At 51.9% G+C, this 16387-nt stretch overlaps 1 protein-coding gene across 3 annotated transcripts in view; it reads right to left on the reverse strand.

Annotated features, from left to right (window-relative positions):
* PPP3CC (protein phosphatase 3 catalytic subunit gamma) overlaps nucleotides 1–16387 on the reverse strand; it is a 43196-nt gene that overhangs the window by 25077 nt on the left and 1732 nt on the right. For all 3 annotated transcript variants that reach the window (XM_071579278.1, XM_071579277.1, XM_071579275.1), the window contains exons 2-3: nucleotides 567–764; nucleotides 244–368 (exon numbers count right to left, since the gene is read on the reverse strand). In XM_071579278.1, coding sequence (XP_071435379.1) covers nucleotides 244–368; nucleotides 567–764 — 323 coding nt within the window. The remainder of the gene's footprint in view (nucleotides 1–243; nucleotides 369–566; nucleotides 765–16387) is intronic.

The raw sequence follows: 16387 nt of genomic DNA on the forward strand, positions 1-16387 counted from the left end.
TCACCTGACTCTGAGCAGTGTTTCACCTGACTCTGGGCTGTGTTTCACCTGACTCTGGGCTGTGTTTCACCTGACTCTGGGCTGTGTTTCACCTGACTCTGGGCTGTGTTTCACCTGACTCTGGGCTGTGTTTCACCTGACCCTGGGCTGTGTTTCACCTGACTCTGAGCTGTATTTGAACAGAGTTTCCACACTTTTGGTTCCTTTAGCACCAGCCTCCCCAAGCTCAGGTCTCTTTGTCACCTCTATACTGAAGTAGCCTCTGTCCACGTAGTCTCCCAGGAAGAGGTAGCGGGTGTTATTGGGTGATCCTCCCACTTCAAACAGCTTCATCAGGTCAAAAAACTGCCCGTGGATGTCACCACACACTGGGGGAGCAAGAACAGCACAAAAGAGGGACAGAATTACACGCCAAGAACAGAAAGGTCACGACAGCAACGAGGAGCTGAGCGCGACCTCCGCCAGCAAACCCCTCCCTTCTGAGAGTTAAAACCCCTTCCTGGTGGAAGGAACAAGGCAAAACTCCTGCTGGTGTTATCCCAGTGGCCCTTTTGCAGCTCTCTGACCTGTGATAGGAGCCTCCACCTCGATCATGGTCTTCTCGTGCCTCAGGATGGCGGCGCCGTCGTTGATGATTTTCAGCGCCGCGTCCTCTTCCAGCCGCCCTTCCTTCACCAAGTGGCTCTTGAGGACGTCCAGCCTCGGCTTCCCATCCTCAAACACCTCCTTCAGAGTGAGCCGCTGCGTGGGAGGGAATGGGACAGCTGGAAAGGGAAGGGAAGGGAAGGCAAGGAAGTCACCAACACGTCTCTTTTTTTTTTGGGAGAAAGGAGTGATGGTGTGTGCGGAAGGAGGTTTCGCTTCCCAGCCCAGAGCAGACACTCAGAAAGTGAATTCCTACTGAAATCAGGCTCTAAAATCCTGGGAGAAGGAGAGCTGAGCTGCCAGAGCTATGAATTCACCCCTCAGCTTGGCTGGAAACTCACTTTGTGCAGACTAAATGCCATCTGTACCTGCTCCAGAGCTGCCTCCTAATTCACGGAATCACAGAATGGATTGGGTTGGAAAAGCCCCCCGAGATCATCATGTCCAACCCTTGATCCAACCCCACTGTGATCACCAGCCCAGGGCACAGAGTGGAAATGATGGATAAAACACTCACAACATTCCAAGAATTAAATGCTGGGACTTCTGTGCCACCTTCCCTTTGTACACAAACCTGAGTGTTGCACCCAGTTTTGTTTAAATAGTGAAATCTGTAGGTCTGGGACTTGTAATTCTCCAAGGGCATCCAAATCTACTCCCTGGAAAAGACAATTCCTGCCCTGTTAACAGGATATGAGCTGAGTGCCAGCCCACAAATAAAAGGACACAAGTGCAAGGGAAGTTTGAGGTGTGAAATGGATTAAAAGGCCAACTGTGCCCAAGGGATTTCAGGAAAATGAAGAGGATGGGGAGAAGATTCCAGGGCAAGACTCCATTTGCTGCCAAATTAACCCAGATTTAAATGCCAGGCCAGGAGCAGGGGGGTATTTGCAGTGTTTGAAAGCACATGGATAGTTAAGGATGGGAGAATTTTTGGGAAAAAAAGCTGCTTTTGTACCACCAACTCCATCACTGGCCCCCAGTGCAAGGAGAAGATATTCCTGCAGGAGAAAAGCACTTTGCTTTCTTAAAATGTACTCAAAATGCACTTAAAATTCAACTTAGTCAGGGCTGCCCAATCCCCAGCTGCAGACAGAGCATGGAAGAGAAAACAGAGGGATGCCCAAAGGATTGTTTATATATCCCAGAGTCCCTGGGATGGCTGGTCAGAGCAGCCAAGGCAGATTCATTACTGAAAAAGGAGCAAGTGCTCTTTGCCTGGACTGGCAGCGACGGCCAAACGCTGGTCATGGGTCTGGGAGGAACGGGAGGTGGGTCCGGCAGGAGCGGGAGGTGGGTCCGGGAGGAGCGGGAGGTGGGTCCGGCAGGAGCGGGAGGTGGGTCCGGCAGGAGCGGGAGGTGGGTCCGGCAGGAGCGGGAGGTGGGTCCGGCAGGAGCGGGAGGTGGGTCCGGCAGGAGCGGGAGGTGGGTGTGGGAGGAGGACCAGAGGATTTGGGATTATCTGAATTCCTATGGAATGGTATTTCCTTCAAACAGATGCAGTTTGTGATGTCCCAGTTTTACCTCAAACTATTCAGGCTGTGCTGCTGGAGCTGAATCCAACCTCACAGTGTCCTGCTGGTTCAGAGCTCCTCACCTGGAGCCACATTTCTCTTTGTAGCCCAACCAGAATATCTCATCACAATAACACTAAAAATATCTGTATTGTGCGTGGAATTCTGTCAACTGAATGATCCTTTCACAGGGAGAGTCACAGCCCCCAACCCAGCTGGGAGACCCAGAGAGGGAAGAACCAACGGGCAGCAAATCCAGCTGGACCTCAACACCTTCCTCCTTCCTGACATTCCAGGAGTAACAACACCCAGATTTTTGGGAGAGCCTGGGCTGAGCAGGAGCCAGGTGCATTTAATGCTAAGAAAAGCAGGGACAGGACTGTGCATGGAAATGCAAATCAAACACGTTGGTTGCCAGCAGAGCACGGACCGGGGCCACGCTCGCAGCTCCCACAGGAACACCAAATGCAACCCCAAGAGGCTGAAAATCCATGGAAATCAAAGCCCAGCCATGGATTGTGAAGGGAATATTATGGAATTGTAGAATCACACCATGATTTGGGTGGGAAGGGACAAGAAAATCGAGTTTCAGCCACTGCCATGGGCAGGGACACCCTTCACTATCCCAGGTTGATCCAGCCTGGCCTTGGATACTCCTTGGGATAGAGCAGCCACAGCTTCTCTGGGAATCCCATCCCAGCCCTCCCCACCCTCAGAGGGAAGAAATACAAATTCCAACACTTTCCAGCTCCATGAATTTTGCTCACAGACCCCTAAACCTCCAGGACAGAGAGTGATTATCCCTAAACTGGCGAGTTGGGCAGTAAATAGAGAGGTCAGGCCAGGAAAACACCGAGTGCCTTTGCCAAGGAGGAGCCACCAGCAGAGCTGTGGCCAAGGTTTGGCACGGCTGGCACTGCCAGGGCTGGCAGGGACAGTCCCACGAGGTGGAGCTGGAACTCTGCTCCCTGTCCCTGCTCCTGGGGGAGATTAAAACCGGGAGTATTTAATTAGAACAGAGGCGACTTAAGCCTGTCAGCGCAGACCAGGTGCCAGCCCCGGCCAGCAGAGCTGCCCACAAAGCCTTTCCCACAGAAAGCAGCTCCTCACACTGCCCTGACAGCAGGAGGAATCCAAACGGACACAGATCCGGCTGCAGGGTTGGTGCTGCTCCTGCCCAAGCCCCCTGTGGAGCAGAGACTGCCCCAAAGCCACTCCCAGTGGGCACTGAGGCATTAAAACGGCTCCTTCCTTGTAAGGGCCATCAAGTTCCCAGCTTAGATTTGCCTCCTAATGACGGGCACTGATGCGGATTTGCCCGGGATTGTCATTGAGACAATCTGTGCAGAGCTGAGTGTTCCGACAGGGACACGGCTCTGGATATCCCTGAGGGACAACTCACCAGTGTGGGAGACCCCAGACCCCTCCACTCCAGCCTGGAGAGTCAAAAACCCCCTCAATTCCAGCCTAGAGAGCCCCAAACTCCTCAATTCCAGCCTGGAGAGTTCATAACCTTCTCCATTCCAGCCTAGAGAGCCCCAAACCCCTCAATTCCAGCCTGGAGAGCCCCAAACCCCTCAATTCCAGCCTGGAGAGCCCCAAACCCCTCAATTCCAGCCTGGAGAGCCCCAAACCCCTCAATTCCAGCCTGGAGAGCCCCAAACCCCTCCATTCCAGCCTGGAGAGCCCCAAATCTCTTAATTCCAGCCTGGAGAGCCCCAGACCCCTCAATTCCAACCTGGAGAGCCCCAGACCCCTCAATTCCAGCATGGAGAGCTCCAAAACCTCCAATTCCAGTCTGGAGACCTCCAAACCCCTCAATTCCAGCCTGGAGAGCCCCAAACCCCTCCACTCCAGCCCGGAGAGCTCCAAAACCTTCAATTCCAGCCTGGAGAGCTCCAAATCTCTTAATTCCAGCCTGGAGAGCCCCAAATCCCTCAATTCCAGCCTGGAGAGTCAAAAACCCCCTCAATTCCAGCCTGGAGAGCCCCAAACCCCTCAATTCCAGCCTGGAGAGCTCCAAACCCCTCAATTCCAGCCTGGAGAGCTCCAAACCCCTCAATTCCAGCCTGGAGAGCTCCAAAACCTCCAATTCCAGCCTGGAGAGCTCCAAAACCTCCAATTCCAGCCTGGAGAGCTCCAAAACCTCCAATTCCAGCCTGGAGACCTCCAAACCCCCTCAATTCCAGCCTGGAGAGCCCCAAACCCCTCAGTTCAGTCTGGAGAGCCCCAAACCCCTCAATTCCAGCCTTAAGAGCTCCAAAACCTTCAATTCCAGCCTGGAGAGCTCCAAATCTCTTAATTCCAGCCTGGAGAGCCCCAAACCCCCTCAGTTCCAGCCTGGAGAGCCCCAAACCCCCTCAGTTCCAGCCTGGAGAGCCCCAAACCCCCTCAGTTCCAGTCTGGAGAGCCCCAGACCCCTCATTTCCAGCCTGGAGAGCCCCAAACCCCTCAATTCCAGTCTGGAAAAACTCCATCTTTGAGACCCTCAAGCTCCACAGACTTCCCAGTGGTTAAAAAGAAAAGTATTCCCAGAAAACAACAACTCAGCAGGTCATGGACCCACAGCAAACTCTGCATCTTCCAGGGAATCCAAGGAATCACCAAGCACTTGAGGAAAACCTTGAGGAAAAAGGGAGAAGGAAAAGGAGTGGGGTTTCCAGCAAACAGCTGCAGCTCCTTAAAAAACAAGGGAGCTTCCCAAAGGAGCCAGGAGGGGATTCCTGGATGTCAACAGGCAGGGAAAGGCACCACCTGTTTCCCAAGGTTCCAGCACAGCCACTAATAGATCATTAATGGAGGCACAGCAGGGGCTTTGTGGAAAAGGCAAATCCTCCACCTGCCTGGGAATGTGAACCTGACCCTCCTGCTGGATCCAGAGGGGGGTCTGGATCCCATTCCAAGCCCATCGTGCCCTTCCGAGAGGTCACTCCATGTGATGTTGTAGGGAATGGGCTGATCCACACGGGAAACTCCAACAAACAACCCTCAGGAGCATTCCCACATTCCCACTGGAGCTCCAGCACTGTGGTGGAAGAGGAAGAGTCCCTGGAGGAGCAAATGTTGGGATGCATCCAGTAAAAGGCATTCCCAGTGTGGATAAATGGGAATTTGGGCACAAAATGATCAATTCACACACAATCAGGGTCTTGGTTCCTCTTCCACTCCCATGTCAGGCCTTAATGCTTCATCCTGAGCTGGATCCAGGCTGGATTAAACATTCCTTGCATTCCATTCCCAGGTGTGCCATCAATACCCACACCCCACCTCAGACCACACCGAGGTGCCAACAATCCAAGGCATTAAAATCCTCCCAGTGGCCACCCTGGAGATCAGCCAGAGCCTCAAAAAATGGGACAGATTGGTGCTTCCAGAGCAGCTTCTCCCAGCCCTGCAGGTGATGAGAGGAGTCCCCAGTCACTGCTGAACCAGCAATTCCAAAGTCTTCCTAGAATCACAGAATCATAGAAAGGATTGGGTTGGAAAAGCCCTCCAAGATCATCAAGTCCAACCCTTGGTCCAACTCCAGTCCCTTTACCAGATCATGGCACTCAGTGCCACGGCCAAGCTCAGGTTCAAACCCTCCAGGGATGGGGAATCCACCCCCTCTCTGGGCAGCCCATTCCAATCCCTGAGCACTCTCTCTGCAAAGAATTTCTTTCTGCTCTCCAACTTCAATTTCCCCTGGCAGAGCTTGAGCCCATCGTGCCCCCTTGTCCTATTGCTGAGTGCCTGGGAGAAGAGACCAACCCCCAGCTGGCCACAACTTCCCTTCAGGCAGTTCCAGACAGTGCTGAGGTCACCTCTGAGCCTCCTCTTCTCCAGGCTCAACACCCCCAGCTCCCTCAGCCTCTCCCCACAGCACTTGTGCTCCAGTCCCTTCTCCAGCCTCGTTGCTCTTCTCACTTGGGTTGGAAGAGACCTCTGAGATCATCAAATCCAACCCTTGATCCAACCCCACTGGGATCACTCTGGCACTCTGTGCCCTGGGCTGGTGATCACAGTGGGGTTGGATCAAGACATGTTGGATTCTCTGTCCCTGGAGGTGTTTAAGAGGACACTCAGTGCCACATCCAGTCCCTTCTCCAGCCTCGTTGCTCTTCTCTTCTCACTTGGGTTGGAAGAGACCTCTGAGATCATCAAGTCCAACCCTTGATCCAACCCCACTGGGATCACTCTGGCACTCCGTGCCCTGGGTTGGTGATCACGGTGGGGTTGGATCAAGATGTGTTGGATTCTCCCTCAGTGCCACATCCATAGAATCACAGAAACATAGAATGGATTGGGTTGGAAAAGACCTCTGAGATCACCAAGTCCAACCCTTGATCCAACCCCACTGGGATCACTCTGGCACTCTGTGCCCTGGGCTGGTGATCCCAGTGGGGTTGGATCAAGACATGGTGGATTCTCTGTCCCTGGAGGTGTTTCAGAGGACACTCAGTGCCACATCCAGTCCCTTCTCCAGCCTCGTTGCTCTTCTCTGGCCCCGCTCCAGCCCCTCAATCTCTTTCCTCAACTGAGGGGCCCAGAACTGAACACAACACTCAAGGTGTGACCTCCCATCTCAGCCATTCCCACTTAAACACCCCCAGGGAACACCTGGAAAACCAGGCAGGGAAGGCTCCTGGACAAATATAGGTCTGCAAGGAGTATCTTTAGATTAGCAGGCGGCTCTGCCCCCACTGAGACCCCGGGATTTACCTAAATAGCTCCTTCAGCACAAGCCCAGCAGCGTTGGGAGCTATTTTAAGCCAACACCCTGCCCTACTTCCTAAGGAACAGCCTTCCCTGCTCCTGCTCCTCCTGCCCCTGCGGCCAAACCAGCCCCACAGACATTCCCCTTCTCTCTGGCACCTTTTCTGAAAGAAAAAATACCATCCTGGCACATCCAGGCTCATTTATTGCTACAAGGCCCTTCAAGCAGCTGACAGGGCCTCAAAGAGGGAAAATGGGATTAACCTTTCCCAGCCTGATATCCAGAAAAATAATATTAAACAGAGGGGAAACTAGAGGAGCAACCCCCCCCCTCCCTTCTGCAGCCCTATATCCAGAAAAATAATATTAGAGAGAATCCAGAGGGACAAAATCTTCCCTTCTCTCCAGCCCTATATCCAGAAAAATGATATTAAATAGAGGGAATCCAGAGGAATAAAAACTTCCCTTCTCTCCAGCCCTATTTCCAGAAAAATAACAATAAATAGAGAGAATCCAGAGGGACAAAATCCTCCCTCCTTTCCAGCCCTATATCCAGAAAAATAACATTAAATAGAAAGGAATCCAGAGGGACAAAATCTTCCCTTCTCTCCAGCCCCATATCCAGAAAAATAACATTAAATAGAGGGAATCCAGAGGGACAAAACCCTCCCTTCTTTCCAGTCTTGTATCCAGAAAAACAGTATTAAATAGAAAGGAATCCAGAGGTATAAAATATTCCTTCCTTTCCAGCCTTATATCCAGAAAAATAAAGGAATCCAGAGGAGCAAAATCTTCCCTCCTTTCCAGCCTTATATCCAGAAAACTGATATTAAATAGAGGGAATCCAGAGGAGCAAAATCTTCCCTCCTTTCCCGCCCCATATACAGAAAAATAACATTAAATAGAGAGGAATCCAGAGGGACAAAAATCTTTCCTCCTCTCCAGCCCTATATCCAGAAAAATGATATTAAATAGAGGGAATCCAGAGGAATAAAATCTTCCCTTCTCTCCAGGCCCATATGCAGAAAAATAACATTAAATAGAAAGGAATCCAGAGGAATAAAATCTCCCCTTCCTTTCCAGCCCTATAACCAGGAAAATAACATTAAATAGAAGGGAATCCAGGGGAACTCGACCTTCCCTCCTCTCCATCACCCCTCTCAAGCAGCTGGTGTCATTCCCAGAGGAAATGGATAAAATCCCAGCCCAATCCACGTGCCCTGACACCTTATTGCCATTTTCCAACAGGGTTTTGTGCCCGAGGCTGGCGTTGGGTTTGGCATTTCTGTTAATTAGCACGTTAATTAGCACGTTTATTAGCACAGCAGAGCATCCTTGTACAGGATGCAGAGACCAAAGAGGCACCTTTGGCTCTGCCTGGAGCATCCAAGGGCTCCAGGAAAACACTGGAGCAGAACAGGTTGTGACCCCCCTCCCAGAACATTTCCCTCTGGATTCATCCTTGGATGAAATGCCACATGATCCAGAAAAATCAGTTCTGCAACAGCCCCTTTTTCCCACCAAATCCCATTTACAGGTAACAAAACATCTTTCCTGTCCATACAACAATATCAGAATTATTTGGTATTTGGGGGAAATTTCAAGAACCTCCCCCCCAAAACCAGATTCCCAAATAATGTGGTGGGATCCAACAGGGTTCCTGCTTTAAGGACTGTCTCTCCCAGGACCTCCTTGAGCTCTGTCCAGCCAAGTTGCTGCATTATGACACAACTTGCTTTTTAGGGATCCCCCCCAGCATCTTGACCCTGGTGGCATTCACACTTTTCCTGTGGCATCCCAAGATCCAAGCCATGTGCACCTTGGCCTTTACTCCACTTTTAGCCATTTCCACAGCTCCTTTCCCCCCAAAATATTCCTTAATACATCAACAACAAACAAGCCAGACCACCTAAAGCCTTACAGAGCACAGCCAGCAATAATAACCATGTTTTTCTATTTTTCCTTTCCAAACTCCAAGATTTCCTTCACATTTTATAATTTTTCTAACCCTTCCCTCGCTTCACACACAATTAAAAAGCTACTCTGACTTTTCTCCATCATAAAAATTCCCTCCACCTCCCAAGCTGGGATTCAATGCTTGATTAAAGGAGTTATCAGAGTTGTAGTTTAGATTAAAACCATGAAACCTGCACGTTTTTCATCAACCAAAAGCATCTCCAGGCAGAGAATTGAACTACAAGAGGCTCTGAATGCTCCACACTTGGCAGCAGAGCAGGGGAAACTCTCCAGAGACAGCAGGGATTGATCCTACTCTGGGTTTTGGCTCCCTGGAGGCTGAGCAAATCCCATGGGATTGGACTCTCTGCCTCCAGCAGGAACTTCACCACATTCCAAAGGCACATGGAGAGAAGGGAGCAGCTCATTGGGTGGGATTTCACCCAAAAAGGGGCAGGGGGTGGGAGGTATCCATGGGGAGGGTGTGCCATGTGTCCCATCCCAGTGTCCTGATGCTCCCAGAAACCTTGGCTAGGGGTGGGACAGATCATGGACAGGAAGGAATCATGGAATGTGGGATGGTTTGGGTGGGAAGGGACATGGAATCATCCCATTCCATCCCTGCCATGGGCAGGGACACCCTGTCCTGACACACCACAACCTTCATGGGCAGAGAGTGGTTCAACTGGGGGGACAAATGGGAAGAATTCCAGGTGTTTGTACCTTCAGGATTAGCAAAACATTCCCAGGTCAGGAGATGTTCACTGCGGGGGTCTCCAGGGATGGAGATTGGAATGGAATTCAACCCACCACCCTCAGAGCTCCTGACCACACTCAGCTCTCCCAAAATGCAGCTCAGAGCAGGTTTGGGGAGGGCTGGGGGGGCATTTGAACCAATCCCAGAATTCCAGAATGGTTTGGGTCGGAACAGACCTTAAATCATCCAGTTCCACTCCCTGCCCTGGGCAGGGACACCCTGTCCTGACACACCACAATCTTCATGGGCAGAGAGTGGTTCAACTGGGGGGAAAAATGGGAAGAATTCCAGGTGTTTGTACCTTCAGGATTAGCTGGGGAGGGTGGGAGAACATTCCCAGGCCAGGAGATGTTCACTGGGTGTCTCTCCAGGGATGGAGCTTGGAATTCAACCCACCACCCTCAGCCCTCCCAAAATGCAGCTCAGAGCAGGTTTGGGGAGGGCTGGGGGGGCATTTGCACCAATCCCAGAATTCCAGAATGGTTTGGGTTGGAAGAGACTTTAAATCATCCAGTTCCACCTCCTGCCATGGGCAGGGACACCTCCCACTGTCCCAGGGACACCTCCCACTGTCCCAGGTTCTTCCAACCTGACCTTGGACACTCCCAGGGATGGAGCAGCCACAGCTTGCCTGGGAATCCCATCCCAGGCCCTCCTTACCCTCACAGCCAGGAATTCCTTCCCAACATCCCACCCATCCCTTCCCTCTGGCAGTGGGAAGCCATTCCCTGTGTCCTGTCCCTCCATCCCACCACAAACCACAGGCTGATACATCAGAGCCCATCCCAGAGATCTCAGATTCCCATACACACTTTAAACATTTTCCAGTTGGGAAAAAACCCCCAAACTGGATGTGCAGGAAGGTGCCTGAAATCCCTTAAGGACAGCAAAGCACAAACTTGGAAAATCCACTTGTTTGCAGGACACTGTTGGCTCCAGCACCTGCTCCAGCTTTACACCACAATTCCTTGGTTTCACCACAATTCCTTGGTTTCACCCCATCCCAGAAAAGCAGGAACTCCTCCAGAAACCACCATGGAAGAGGATGGGAATCAGGGATGTGTCTGACTTCCAACACATACCAAAACAGGGCACTGGATCCCACCTGCTCCCAGCACTACGTGTTCATGAAACACAAAATAACAACAGAAATACATGAAAAATTCCAGGAGATTATTTCCTCTGGTGTCTAAATCCCAATATCCTGGCTTTTTAAAGGATTTGTCATGGATGCAACTGCACAGAGAGAGAGCTGGGTCACCTTCCAGGGGAAGGATCCTCCTGGACACAGCTCTGATTCCTGGAGGATGTCAGACCTTGAGGTGGGATTTGCTGGAGGGAAAACCCTCAAAATGCACAAAAAAAGGCACAAAATGCCACAAAATCTCTGCAGGTTTGTTGTGAAGGGGCTCAGAGAGGGAAAACACCCACCATGGAGTCATCAAAGCATCATTCCTACCTCCCTGAATAATGTGGATTTCGTGGGATGTGGATCCAACAGTCAAATCTGGGGATCCAACAGTCAGTTCTGGGGATCCAACAGCCAATTCTGGGGATCCAACAGTCAATCCTGGGGATCCAACAGCCAGTCCTGGGGATCCAACAGCCAGTCCTGGGGATCCAACAGCCAAACCTGGGGATCCAACAGCCAAACCTGGGGATCCAACAGCCAAACCTGGGGATCCAACAGCCAAACCTGGGGACCCAACAGCCAAACCTGGGGACCCAACAGCCAAACCTGGGGACCCAACAGCCAAACCTGGGGACCCAACAGTCAGTCCTGGGGATCCAACAGTCAGTCCTGGGGACCCAACAGTCCGTCCTGGGGATCCAACAGTCCGTCCTGGGGATCCAACAGTCCGTCCTGGGGATCCAACAGTCCGTCCTGGGGATCCAACAGTCCGTCCTGGGGATCCAACTGCCAATCCTGGGGATCCAACAGTCAATCTGGGGATCCAACAGCCAATCCTGGGGATCCAACAGTCAATCCGGGGGATCCAACACTCAGTCCTGGGGATCCAACAGCCAGTCCTGGGGACCCAACAGCCAGTCCTGGGGACCCAACAGCCAGTCCTGGGGATCCAACAGTCAATCTGGGGATCCAACAGCCAACCCTGGGGATCCAACAGCCAGTCCTGGGGACCCAACAGCCAGTCCTGGGGACCCAACAGCCAGTCCTGGGGACCCAACAGTCAGTCCTGGGGATCCAACACTCAGACCTGGGGATCCAACAGCCAATCTGGGGATCCAACAGTCAATTCTGGGGATCCAACAGTCAGTCCTGGGGATCCAACAGTCAGTCCTGGGGATCCAACACTCAGTCCTGGGGATCTAACAGCCAATCTGGGGATCCAACAGCCAATCCTGGGGATCCAACAGTCAATTCTGGGGACCCAACAGCCAATCCTGGGGACCCAACAGCCAATCCTGGGGACCCAACAGCCAATCCTGGGGATCCAACAGCCAAACCTGGGGATCCAACAGTCAATCCTGGGGATCCAACAGTCAATCCTGGGGATCCAACAGCCAAACCTGGGGATCCAACAGCCAATCCTGGGGATCCAACAGTCAATTCTGGGGACCCAACAGCCAATCCTGGGGACCCAACAGCCAATCCTGGGGACCCAACAGCCAATCCTGGGGATCCAACAGCCAATCCTGGGGATCCAACAGCCAATCCTGGGGATCCAACAGCCAATCTGGGGATCCAACAGTCAATCCTGGGGATCCAACAGTCAATCCTGGGGATCCAACAGCCAATCTGGGGATCCAACAGCCAATCCTGGGGATCCAACAGCCAAACCTGGGGATCCAACAGCCAGTCCTGGGGATCCAACAGCCAGTCCTGGGGATCCAACAGCCAGTTCTGGGGATCCAACAGCCAGTTCTGGGGATCCAACACTCAGCCCTGGGGATCCAACACTCAGCCCTGGGGATCCAACACTCAGCCCTGGGGATCCAACAGTCAGTCCTGGGGATCCAACAGCCAATCCTGGGGACCCAACAGCCAATCCTGGGGACCCAACAGCCAATCCTGGGGACCCAACAGCCAATCCTGGGGATCCAACAGCCAATCCTGGGGATCCAACAGCCAATCCTGGTCTAACTTTGGGCTCATATGGACAACCAGACCCCCTAATTCCTCAGATTTCCAGCAGAACCACCCCAAGTGCTCTCCAGAGAACACCAAGTTTGGACATTATTGGTCTCTGTAACCATCAGTCACCAATTTCCTGCTGGAAATGGGCCACTAAAGGGCAATTATTGCCCCCAAATTCCAGATTTTAATAAAAAGCATCTCTTGACACACCTCAAAATTCGGTATTTTAAAAGAAGCAATTCCTGACCTACCCCAAAATTCAAGATTTTAATAAAAATCAGTACCTGACCTACCCCAAAATTCAAGATTTTAATAAAAATCAGTACCTGACCTACCCCAAAATTCAAGATTTTAATAAAAATCAGTACCTGACCCACCCCAAAATTCAAGATATTAATAAAAATCAGTACCTGACCTACCCCAAAATTCAAGATTTTAATAAAAATCAGTACCTGACCTACCCCAAAATTCAAGATATTAATAAGGAAGTTCCCCCAGTAGAAGTTTAAGCCTAAAACTGGAAATGCTGCATTTCCCCTGATTAAAAACTTAATTACAGTTAACGCTTCTGCAGGGCCCTGGAGATGTAAATATATAGGTTAAACATAGTTAGAATTCCACATCCTACTTAATTGCAGGCATTTTCCACCCAACAAAACGAGCTTCTATCTTCAGCTTTTTAATTATTAATAACCACGAACAATGTCACCACCTTCAAACAATAAACCCGGCCTGGGAGGGAGATATTCTGATATTCCTTCCCAAATTTCCACAGCATTCCTGGGGGGATAATATGGGAATTTTGAATGGATTTTGGAGTGCTGGAGGGTGGAGGGAGCAGAGCATGAGCCTGGATATTAATGAGCATAATTAGTGGGATCATATGGAGTGGGATCACCTTTAAACAATAAACAAGGCCTGGGAGGGAGATATTCTGATATTCCTTCCCAAATTTCCACAGCATTCCTGGGGAAGGATAATATGGGAAGTTCAAGTGGATTCTTCCCAAATTTCCACAGCATCCCTGGGAAAGACAATATGGGAATTTTGAATGGATTTTGGAGTGCTGGAGGGTGGAGAGAGCAGAGCATGAGCCTGGATATTAATGAGCATAATTAGTGGGATCATATGGAATGAGATCTCACAGAGTGGGATCATATGGAGTGGGATCATAAGGAATGGGACCACCTTTAAACAATAAACCCGGCCTGGGAGGGAGATATTCTGACATTCCTTCCCAAATTTCCACAGCATTCCTGGGGAGGACAATATGGGAAAGTTAAGTGGATTTTGGGAGTGTTGGAGCATGGAGTGAGCAGAGCATGAGCCTGGATATTAATGAGCATAATTAGTGGGATCATATGGGGTGGGATAACAGGGAGTGGGATCACGGGGGGTGGGAGAACGGGGAGGTGGGAGCACGGGGAGGTGGGAGCACGGGGAGTGGGATCATATGGAGTGGGATCATATGGAGTGGGAGCATATGGAGTGGGAGCATGGGGAGTGGGATCATACGGAATGGGAGCACAGGGAGTGGGATCACAGGAAGGTGGGATCATACGGAGTGGGAGCACGGGGAGTGGGAGCACGGGGAGTGGGAGCACGGGGAGTGGGAGCACGGGGAGTGGGAGCACGGGGAGTGGGATCACGGGGAGTGGGATCATACGGAGTGGGAGCACGGGGAGTGGGATCATACGGAGTGGGAGCACGGGGAGTGGGATCATACGGAGTGGGAGCACGGGGAGTGGGATCATACGGAATGGGAGCACGGGGAGTGGGATCATACGGAGTAGGAGCACGGGGAGTGGGATCATACAGAGTGGGAGCACGGGGAGTGGGATCATACAGAGTGGGAGCACGGGGAGTGGGATCATACAGAGTGGGAGCACGGGGAGTGGGATCATACAGAGTGGGAGCACGGGGAGTGGGATCATACAGAGTGGGAGCACGGGGAGTGGGATCATACAGAGTGGGAGCACGGGGAGTGGGATCATACAGAGTGGGAGCACGGGGAGTGGGAGCACGGGGATCCAGAGGAGTGTTGCCAAGCAGGGAGGATTCCTGCCAGGGATTCCCGGGATCTGGAAGCCCCGGGAGCAGCAGGGAGAGCTCATGGATACGGCCAGCTCAGCTGAATCATAATGGCTGCATTGCCATTACCTTTCCCGAACAAGGCCAACCTAAACACAGGCAGCTGCCTGGGATTTAGCAGGAGATTTACAGACAAACCACCACAGCCACACGCACAGCCCCCGGAAAACACCCCAGATTCCCCAAATCCATGAGTGTTCCGGCAGTATTCCCATTAAAAAAACAACACAACAACCCTGTGAGCTTCCCCCGAGCCCGAGGGGCCTCCACGCTCCGGCTGCCACCCGGATCCCCTTTCCCTGGGTTTGAGGTTATTAACATTAAACATGTGATCAGCCACATGACAGGCTAAAAAGGAAAAAAAAATTAAAAAAAATCGCCTGGACACATCCAGAGGGGAAGGGAGGGATGGGGACACCTCCATGGCCGTGGATTACAACCATTCCTGGGAAATCTGCCGCTTCCAGCAGGCTGGAATGATTGAAGGAATGGAAAGGGGAGGGGGGAAGGTTTAATAACGGGGGGGATTGTGTAACTTGGAGTAAAAGTTGAGGCTCCCAGTGGATGTTCCCGGGGACATGGATGGCACGGGATCAATTAGGGCAGCGAAATGTGCATCCCCCCACCCTCCTCCTCCTCCTGCTGCTCCTCCTGATCCAGGAGTTTCTCCGCTAACGTATTTCTCTCCTCATTAACTGCTTCGGTGTCTTCTGCTCTTTCCAAAATAGTACCTACTATAACGGGGCCGGAGAGGGGCCAGCTGGCACCGCCCGCGGGGCATCCGCGCAGGGAGCCGGGATTTGGGGCAGGAAAGACACCGGGATGGGCTCTGGAACCCCCCCATTCCCACCCCAGGCAGCAGCTCAGCACCCCCCGACCATCCTTATTCCATCCTTCTTCACCTCAGAGCACACTCCGGGATGGGGATCCCCCCTCGAACCGGGATGTCACCCCCACTTTGTCAGCTGTGCCCACAGGGTTGGGGGTCCCCATCTCATGGGATCCCCCCCTTTCCTGTTCCTCCAGCAGAGAATGGAAGGAGGGGCTGCATCCTCCTGGAGCAGGGGGGCAAAAATGGCTCCCCTCCGTGCAGGTGCCCCCCATAAAACAGAGATGCCCCCCATAAAACAGAGATGCCCCTCCAATAAAACAGAGATGCCCCCCCATAAAACAGAGATGCCCCCTACAAAACCAAAAAGCCCCCCATAAAACAGAGATACCCCCCATAAAACAGAGATACCCCCCATAAAACCAAAAAGCCCCCCATAAAACAGAGATACCCCCCATAAAACAGAGATACCCCCCATAAAACCAAAAAGCCCCCCATAAAACAGAGATACCCCCCATAAAACCAAAAAGCCCCCCATAAAACAGAGATACCCCCCATAAAACAGAGATGCCCCCCCATAAAACCAAAAAGCCCCCCATAAAAGAGATGCCCCCCATAAAACAGAGATACCCCCTATAAAACAGAGATACCCCCCCATAAAACAGAGATGACCCCCCAAAAAAACAGAGATGACCCCCCATAAAAGAGATGCCCCCAGACTTAAAACAGAGATGCCCCCTCTCAAAACCCAAAAGCCCCCCTGGCTCCTCTGTGGAGGTTTCTGATAGAACAGGGGGTGC

The sequence above is a fragment of the Pithys albifrons genome, chromosome 29, assembly GCF_047495875.1.
Source record: "Pithys albifrons albifrons isolate INPA30051 chromosome 29, PitAlb_v1, whole genome shotgun sequence".
NCBI classification, from domain to species: domain Eukaryota; kingdom Metazoa; phylum Chordata; class Aves; order Passeriformes; family Thamnophilidae; genus Pithys; species Pithys albifrons.